At 37.4% G+C, this 10,129-nt stretch overlaps 1 protein-coding gene across 1 annotated transcript; it reads right to left on the reverse strand.

Moving 5' to 3' along the window:
• Positions 1-8,952: 8,952 nt before the first annotated feature.
• LOC125474658 lies at positions 8,953-9,717 on the reverse strand. Its single transcript, XM_048578615.1, has one exon. It carries the CDS (start codon positions 9,715-9,717, stop codon positions 8,953-8,955), a length of 765 nt encoding a protein of 254 aa, XP_048434572.1.
• Positions 9,718-10,129: the final 412 nt, after the last annotated feature.

Consider the following 10,129-nt stretch of genomic DNA (forward strand, 5'->3'; position numbering starts at 1 on the left):
TGGAATCCCTTCTACTCCACTCCGCAATTCTGTTGAGTGATGGTCCGAAATCGTATCCTGGTTTGGATTCCGTTGAGTGATGGTCTGGAATCCCTTATACTCCACTCCACGATTCCGTTGAGTAATGTTCCGGAATCGTATCCTGGTTTGGATTCCCTTGAGTGATGGTCCGGAATTCCTCCTACTTGGTGTTTTAGTTCCGTTGAATGGTCTGAAACCTGATGTTGATGGATTTCTTTGAGTGATCCGAAATTACATCATTTGACTTGTTGGTTACTTGGATTCGAGTTCAGCTTCTGAGTTGTAGGCTTCGGTCGAACTGTGTCGCACTAGCCCTGCATTTTGGTGTATTGTATTTTATTGATGATGTGAATGTAGAATTTTGTTGATTGTGACTGTGGGCACTATGAGTAGATTTGTTGATCAATATGGTTAGAGAATATGATTGTGCTTCGTTGTTTGTTCTTTGAAATATTGCATGATATGCATTGTAGTATATTATTGAGATATAGCGATTTATGTGATGAATATTCTAGTGTAGTGAATTGACGAACTACGAATGACTTGATCCCTAATGAGGGTACGTAGGCAGTCTAACGAGGAGGTTAGATGCAGCCATAAAGTATACGAAAAATTACTATACTATTCGATTCTCTAGTTGTGATTTGCCATATCTCAGAGGCAGGGTATGTTGAGATACGGGTATTTGGACCGTCACAATTCAATCTTGGACGCATGTCGGGATCGAAGCATGACACCCTACACAACCTCCCCACTTGGGGACACATTCTAGAACTAAGTTCCATTTTTTAATTGGTATCACATCATCAGAGCATAACAATAGTGCATATAACAGTAAACCACAAAAGTATTGCGTTGCGTCGTTTATAGTCAAAAGTAAATTCATACAATTGATTATAACTCGATAAAGATATAACAGAGTTTAAACTAAGGGTGTGCAAAACAAAGTGTGAGTGGATCGTATTTAGTTATCAAGTCAAAATCATTTTCAGCAACCCCTATTTTGTAAAAAAAAATATATATATATATATATATATATATATATATATAGTTGTAAAACTACATAATAGTATTTACTACCATAATAGTAAATGAAATCACATCAATTTCAATAATAGAAACATTCAATCAATCATACTGTTACTCAATCAATCGTTCAGAAATCATATTGTTACTCAATCAATCATACTAGCGTCCACTAGCATAAGTATAGCAAGCAAGATATATATATATATATATATATATATATATATATATTATTGTAAAACTACATAATAGTATTTACTACCATAATAGTAAATGAAATCACATCAATTTCAATAATCGAAACGTTCAATCAATTATACTATTACTCAATCAATCATACTAGCGTCCACTAGCATAAGTATAGCAAGCAAGATATACTAGCCTCTGCTAGCTAAATTCTCTATCGGTAATAACATTATTCCTAGCATCTGCTAGAAATATAACAACTGCAAATAATCTACGGTCGAAGATAGGTATACAAAATATATAAGTGACCATGTTGTGAAAATAAATCACTAACATAGACTAATTAACTATATGGTCATTCAACCATAAGTAATTAAGGCTCATCTGAGACTAGCACAAACATTTAAATTCATCTTATAAAATCCATTTAAGCTTATGCTAAAACTAGGTACATAAATCATTTATAAAAAATGTTTAATCGAAAGCAAAGTGTAGTTTTAGAAGGGATCCACTCACCGATAATGGGAGCATATTCAACCATAGGTGCCCTTAACCATGTTTGTACATCTTATAATTGCACCTATAAAATATTAATTACTTTAACCAATTTCTAACATTTTAGACAACCTTGGTTTAGCGCAACTTTCACCCAGATTACAAAAAAATTTCATGTAAATGTTTAGGAACCCAAACATCAAGTTCTTACAATATAGGGTGGATTTCATCTTGGATTCACCGACGTCTCACAAGAGACTCTTGTGGGAAGAACTGGGACAAGAACACATAGTATAAACAGAGATTAGAATCCTAAACTTCAATTTCAATCCTCAGCTAATCACAACTAGAAGCACGTAGAGAGGACTAGAATTTACCTAAGCTTTAACTTGGGAAGATTTTTGAACAACTAGTCTCGGATTCGTTGAGACTTATTTAGTAGTACTTCACTAGTTTCTGAGCAAAGCAAGACAGAGAGGTCGTGGATCCAATCCTTCATATTTTGAGTTCAAAGTTTCCCAAAGAATTCAGAAACACAGACACCCCAACCCCCCCCCCCCCCCCTTTTGGCCTTCGAAGAGTTCTCGCCGGATTTACTTATCAGTAAAACTGAGGCAAGAATACGAGTTTGACAGAGGTTAGAACCTCAAATTTCATTTGAATTTCGCTCGAATTCAACCTAGAAAAGTTTTAGAATTTTACCAAAAGGCTGACTGTCGACATTTGGGGGCTGACTTCACCTTGGTTTCACTAAAATTTAGCCAAAGACGTTGTCGGGAAAAACAACAGTAAAAAACAGGGATTAAAACTCACATTTCACTTTTAATCCAACCCAAATTCGACACATAAGGGTTTGAGGACATCACCTAGGTGTACGATGTTGGACATTAGGGATGAACTCAACCTTGAACTCATCAAAGTTCAGCCTGTTGGACTCGCCGGATTCTGGAACGGAACACAGAACTTGCAGAGGTTAGAACCCCACACTTTCACCTTGAATTTTAACATGCAGAGTACGAGTTCCTTACTAGAAACCAGATGAGAACAACCTCGAGTTCGATCAATTGTTAGTTTTGTCGGATTGCAACAAGATTTCGTCGGAGAACTCAATGCTCCGAATTTCTTCCGTGATGAGATTGAACATGCAGGACCACTAGTGTGATATTCACGTGGATTCGACTAAGGATTTATAGTTTTGGGGGTGGGTTGTAGCTAGATAAGAAGGTCGTGATGATTTTCTCTCGTGGGAGGGAGGAGGAAGTGACAATGAGAGTTTTAGAGGGAGAGAGAGTCTTCGTACAGTGAGAGAGAAGATGACTGAGAGTGTCTCGATGAAATCGAGAGAGAAGGGAACCAAAACGGGAATTTGGACCCACTTAATAATTTCCCACGGGGAATTTACAATTTTCCCTCCAATATTTAAAAATTTCAATTGAATACCTGTAACTCCGAATTTGAATTCGCTTTCGCCTATGCACTCATTGTCACATCCCGGCCCGGGGCGGACCACTTCCCGGGCCCGCTCCATCACCGTAGCACGATATTGTCCGCTTTGGGCTTACCATTCCCTCACGGTTTTGTTTTTGGGAACTCACGAGCAACTTCCCAGTGGGTCACCCATCATGGGATTGCTCTAGCCCCCTTCTCGCTTAACTTCGGAGTTCCTACGGAACCCGAAGCTAGTGAGCTCCCAAAAGGCCTCGTGCCAGGTAGAGATGAGAATATACATATAAGGATCACTCCCCTGAGCGATGTGGGATGTCACAATCCACCCCCCTTAGGGGCCCGACATCCTCGTCGGCACACACGCGCGCCAGGGTTAGGCTCTGATACCAATTTGTCACATCCCCGCCCGGGGCGGACCATTTCCCGGGCCCGCTCCACCACCGTAGCATAATATTGTCCGCTTTGGGCTTACCATTCCCTAACGATTTTGTTTTTGGGAACTCACGAGCAACTTCCCAGTGGGTCACCCATCATGGGATTGCTCTAGCCCCCTTCTCGCTTAACTTCGGAGTTCCTACGGAACCCGAAGCTAGTGAGCTCCCAAACGGCCTCGTGCTAGGTAGAGATGGGAATATACCTATAAGGATCACTCCCCTGGGCGATGTGGGATGTCACACTCATGAATACGAAAATGATTTTAATCAAATAGGAAGATATGAGAATAAAGATTTAGTTCATAGGTCCATATTTACTCAAGACACCTGCTAAGGGCATTTTGGTCATTTCATGTCATTCGAGAATAAAATTTAAAATATGATCTATTTTAAGGTATGTGTTGTAACACATCACGTACTATGTCTTCTCCCCTTGAGAGTGACTGATCTCAAGTAATTGGTGTGAAAGGCACCAAGGCAAATATGTAGGTGCTTAATAGAGAGAGACCATTGAACACGGTCAACCAGGATTTCTCATATTCATATCATATGAGAACTCAGTAGTTGGGATAATGATAAGTAGTCGTTTGACTTGAGACACCAAGTTACCTTATATGGGTACATCTTTGAACATTTGACAATGTAACACAGCCAAACCTCATCATGTTCCTTGTTGAAAAATGTGCCTTAAACTAATCATAAGATGGTACTTTTACGAACATGTCACATGTTAAACTAAACTAGTTTAATCTAACTGTATAGATTATTGTTTAGAGCTGTTTCATTAAATGTTATATGCTTAAGCAATAAGTCTCATTTCACATCTCACATTAGAACTCATAGTTGGATTTTAAAGTAGTCATTTGACCTAAAATATCATAGTTGTCTTATGGTTAGGCCCTTGAGGGTGTCCACAACATAGTTGAGCAGTTACTTAATCATGTGGTCATGTGAATGTATAACAAGGGATTTGTAAGCTTTAAACTATTGAGGGATAATACTTTATGATATAATTAAGAATCTCAGGGTAGAGTATGAATGAGATTTAGGAAGTCAACCAAATCATATTGAAGGTAATCATATAGACAAGAGAATTACATTGATAGTAAACATAAATAAACTATCAACCAAACAATAATCTGATCAAGAGTATTGATTTAGAGAATGGCCGTATTACATGTGATCCAAAACTGAATAGGTCATCCAATCTCTTTTGATTAGCTCATATAGCTAGGACATAATGCTAGATGTCACTCATGATTTGTGGAAGCTTTGAAGATGAATAATTACGAAAGGGAGAATTGAAAGTAAGGTTCAATTGATAATCAATTAGTAAGCTCTAATTGCCCACTGTCTCGATAAAAAGGAACCTAATGGGTCGTACATTGTGTAAGGTAATGATTGAAGAATCTAATGGAGTTGAGTAAGGATAATTAAATAGTCTAATTGTTTGGTTAAGATTAACTAAATTTAATTAATTAAAGACGAGTAATTTTGTATTAGGCTTATAGTTCTAAAATGGTGTAACAAATTAGAACTAAAAGCCCAAAAAGGCCCACTATTGTAGTATGGCCGGCCATAGTGAGAGAGCCCAAGGCTTTCTCACTTAATCACAAATTGGTGGGACTATATAAGTGGCATTATAAGCCAATTGCTCATTAGGGTTTCATGAGGCAAAAGAGAGAAAACATTATTCTCTCTTTTCTTCAAGGAGGCCACCAAGGAAGACATTGCTAGCATTTTGTTCTTCCTTGGTCACTTATCTCATTCCTCTCACTTGGGTGATTAGCCTTTATTTTTGCAAAGATGAATCTACAAAGGTATATGAAATCTCAACTCTTTCTCTTTGATTTGAGTTGAGCCTTGGTTCACAAGTACTAGGCTTTGAATTTAATGCTGACCCTAAAAATTACAAAATATGAGCTAACTACATCCTTCTTGTGAATGCGGGCATAACTTGCAACTGAGCTTAGTCAGACGAGTAGGATAGGTGTGGTGGTGTTGAATGTGCTATTGACTTCTACACTTGAGTGACTATTGCCGAGGAAGGAACACGTCTCAGCCTTGGGGTGTAGAACCTGAAGACATGGTTAACTAATTCATTGCAAAGTTCATGATCTCTTGCCCTAGGGTTCTGCTGCCTCGACTATATTCGTGAGGAGTAGCGATCATTACTTGTCCAAACTGAAGGTGCTCCTATGCTACTTAGTTCTATGATGCCAATGTTGTTTACTTATCCAAACTGAAGGTGTCGCCAGCTGTCAACATTATGCTGTTTACTTATCCAAACTAAGGATGTTTTGACTGGGGGTTTAGGATAATGTGAGACAAGTTTCATGTAGAGTGAAGGTTTTCAACTAGAGTGTTTTTAGTTGTGTGTTGAGTTCGAGGTCCTTTTCACGTTGCTGAACCTCTTCGTGCCCACTTGACATTTATCTGGATATTCCACAATTATCCCTTCCTTAGTTGAAACCTAAACCTTATCCAGCCTCAGCTTCTTTTATTTGAACTAGGACTTTGAACCTAGTCCTTTTATGCCCTTTATTCCCTTAGTTGAAACCTAAACCTTATCCAGCCTCAGCTTCTTTTATTTGAACTAGGACTTTGAACCTAGTCCTTTTATGCCCTTTATTCATCATCGTTTGATTAAGCATGAATTATGTTCCCTAGAGTGGTTCACATCTAAACATAGCCCATTTTGATGCATGCAATTTTAGTTCATGAAGGACTGACCGAGCAACGTTTGAACTTAATCCTTTCACAATTCTACCTTCATAAGGACTTGGTCGAATTAGCCCTTGTTGGGCTGAAAGCACACTTGCCTGGGAGATCTTTATTGGGATGAGAACTATGACTTTCCAAACCAAGTTATCCACTCTCGGCCCAAACCTTTATTTAAGGCCCAAACGAATTGATACCAAATAATAAAAAAATGTTTGTAAAACGCTTAAAAGAGTGTGAAAGTCAACACACTCAATAAGTCAAATATCAAGGCCTTAACAATCAAAAGTACGAAGCCCTTGTTTTAATTGCAAAGAAAATTGTGTACAAGTGTACTGTTGGCCCTTTGTTTTAAGGGAGTTTTAACGAAAAGCCTGTGGTACTATTCACTTTAACGAAAAATCATATTTTTACACTAAAATGTCAAACCTGGTACTATTCACTTTAGCATTTATTTTGTCATTATCGTTAAAACTTAAAGTTTTCAAACCCTTTTCATTAGTTTTTATTTTTTTTAATTGCAAAGAAAATTGTGTACAAGTGTATTGTTGACTTGAGACATCAAGGTTTTAGTCAACATTTTCATTAATTCAACAAGCAGTAGTCATGCATTTTTACATATAGTCGTTTCTTCACTCTAGAAGCTGTCTATGAATCTGTCCTTTCAATCCTTCGTTTCTAAAGTAAAAATAATCATGCATCCATTAATGCATTTCATACAATATTCTCATTTTAAAGTGTCCCACTTTTTTTTATTCCAAGTTTTTAACTGGTTAAAATGGCGCTTATTTCTCTTAGCATAGCTATTACGTGACAGTATTTTAGAGGAGACGAATGATTTGAAGAATCGATTCAATTTTTTTTTTGCCGGTAGCAATAACGCGAAGGCAATATGGTGGCTCATGAATTGTAAAACATGAAATTAGTAATGGAGGATTTAATACATGGATAGAGGTGGAACCACTTTGGTTTTCTGCATTCATTGATAAAGCTGCTGAAAGAACTCTTTTTTTTTTATTTTTTTTATTTTTTTATAAGGCTTCTCTTTCTCCCACAAACTATTCGAACTCTGTGTTTATGCAGCCATGAAAATATCAATTTTATCAAAAAAACCAACAAAAAAAAAAACCCGAAAAAAAGAAGCTATTATATGGTCGGCATTAGTAATGGTGACACAATAATACAAGGGTAATGATTTATAGCATGGGTGGTGCGATCACTAATCCCTCCTTTGCTTCGCATGCTAAAATATAATTATTTAGCATTCATTGAGAATAAGTAGGATCAATGGAAACTTATGATATGGCTTAAAACAATTATAACTTGGATTTTCCTTTATTTAAGACGCTTTGCGAAACTCATACAAAAACTCAAAGCATTATTTTTATATATTGTAGACATGATTGTCTAGGACAGAACCCTTTCGTCTATGCATTCAAATTCGAATGCTCCTTCAAATGATATGAAAAACATTTTCTATTCGTGAGATTTCTTTAACCAAGTTTCGTAGATGCATCAAATTTATATTTGGCTAAGTATGAATACGATTTTTCACTTTGACAAAATATGGAATTTGATTATTTTGCATACACATTTATCTAGATTGATTGCTTGCATATACAAAAAGGGTCATATTCGAAACGATACGAGTTCACATCAGTAGTACTGAAATTGGGTAAGGCATATTAGAACATATTTTCTATGCATCTTCACAGACATGTCTATTTCACCGAGCTTCTTTCCGAGACAGTATCTAGATCGTTATGTCTTTTGTACGGGTCGGAAATTATTGATCCTTACACTTATTTCAAACAATATTTGGTAAAACATATTAGAACATATTTTCTCGAAGAGAGAACCTTTTTCACGTCTTAAATGTAGGCACTTGGCCAACTTGCCTTTAAACATTTGGTAAGACTAGTGTTTCGATATATATACCATGATTCATGATGTTCTTGCTAAGTAAGTTGGGTCATACCATATTGTCGGCCTAATAGATGTACCCGAAAGGAAACATTCGATTAGCTAACATTGTGGATATTTATAGTATAATACCCTATATATATATATATATATATATATATCTACATATGAGCTTGGAATTGCTAATTACGAGCATCATAAAAATATTAATACTACAATGAACAAATAAATAAAATAAAAACAAAAACACGAGAATTTAATGACGTATTCGGATTCTCGTGATATTCATTCTTTTCATATTCCTGTGGCCACCTAACAACCAAAACCTGCTCCTCTTCATCCTCAATTACTAAGAGTGAGAGGGGCACCATCGTCAGACAAGGCTCTTCTACGTTAACCTGACTTCCAAGCAAACCCAGAATTTTAGTGACCATTTTGCCCCTCATGCAAATCAAATCAGCATAAAAAAAGTTCTCCTGTGACATTGTCTAGTACATTAGTTAATAAGCTGTCAGTGTGAATCGTTGATACAATACTTTTTTGTTTAAATTGTGATTCGAATTGACAATTTGCTAGCATATTATATCAAACCATGTGACAAAAGAATATTTACCTAAAATCATATAATCATATTCATGGGTTAGGGGACTAGGGACATGATATTACAGTGCACGCATGGCACATGATCAGAAATTGCCTCTCACACTTGTGTACAGTGCGGCGTCTTTGCAGCAACACTTGCATGGTCCTTGCAGCTCAATACCTTGAGCAGTTTCCAAGAGCCCTTACCGGAGCTCCGATTGTCAGGGGCTTCACTGTGGAAGAGCGTGGAAGGGTTTCGTCGAATCTGCCGGTTCTTGATATCGCTGAGGTCCATCTCAGCCTGAAACCTCACAATCCCAAACATGAGTAAAAACCACTTTGGCTTGTTACCACACTTCTTATCGTATTTTCCAACACTCTTCACGGAAGAAATCCTCTCCATCTCTGCCGGGGTCGGGGAGACCACCGAGGATTTCCGGTGAAGCTTTTGATAATCCAATGATCTGCTGTTTCTCATCATGATCTGATTCTTTGTGCTGCTTGATCTTGCCACCGAGCTTTGTAACCCGGGCAGTGACTCCGACCTCCTTCGGAAAGATGAATCTTTTTTGTGATAACCATTGTTAGTACAGGTCGTCTGAGGGGCTTCATTTGGGTGATCTTTGAAGGGTATGAGTTTCCCACAGACGATGATGTCTTCGGCTGGACACATGAAGCTGTCGGTGCTGAACTCGCTGAAGAACTCGAAAAACTGATCAGCGGAAGAACGACGAGCGTGTAGGTGCTTGGAGGACATGTCGTGGAATTCATTGACTTGATCATGGATATTGTCTAGCGGAAGGTCGCAGAGAGAGAGTGCTTCTTCTGCATCTTCTTCTTCTCGATAACAAAGAATATTCTCAATGTAATTTTCGTCCTCCATTGTGAAGAGATGATGAGGAAAATGAAGGTTTTAGGTTTATTGGGTATTTTAGAGAAGAATTAAGAACGGTTTTGTGTTGAAAAATGGCTTGTATATATTTCTAGAGAATTGGGAAGAGAGCAAAGGCGAATATATACATAAATAAATGGGTACCACCAAGAGAGAGAAATTGTATTGTCGATGATTTCTTTGGAATTTTATTTAGTCCTAGATTTTATTTTATTTTTGTTTTGGAGTTTTTACAAAGTTAACATAATTGTGCACATGGTTACGTCACTCTCACGTGACGGCCAGCACGCCCTGATTTAGGTTTGGGTGTGAAATTTTTTGTTCTGGTGCTGTTTACAAAATACCCTAACAAAGTAGTTTCCAATAATTAAAAAAAAAAAATATCCCTAACAAAGTTATTAGA

This window comes from the organism of the source record quoted next, unplaced genomic scaffold (genome assembly GCF_019419815.1).
Source record: "Pyrus x bretschneideri cultivar Hongxiangsu unplaced genomic scaffold, Pyrus_bretschneideri_v1 Contig127, whole genome shotgun sequence".
Lineage (NCBI taxonomy): Eukaryota > Viridiplantae > Streptophyta > Magnoliopsida > Rosales > Rosaceae > Pyrus > Pyrus x bretschneideri.

Bases quoted from the DNA above. Each gene is read 5' to 3' on its own strand.
- LOC125474658 (XM_048578615.1), bottom strand. From the start codon at position 9,717: ATGGAGGACGAAAATTACATTGAGAATATTCTTTGTTATCGAGAAGAA.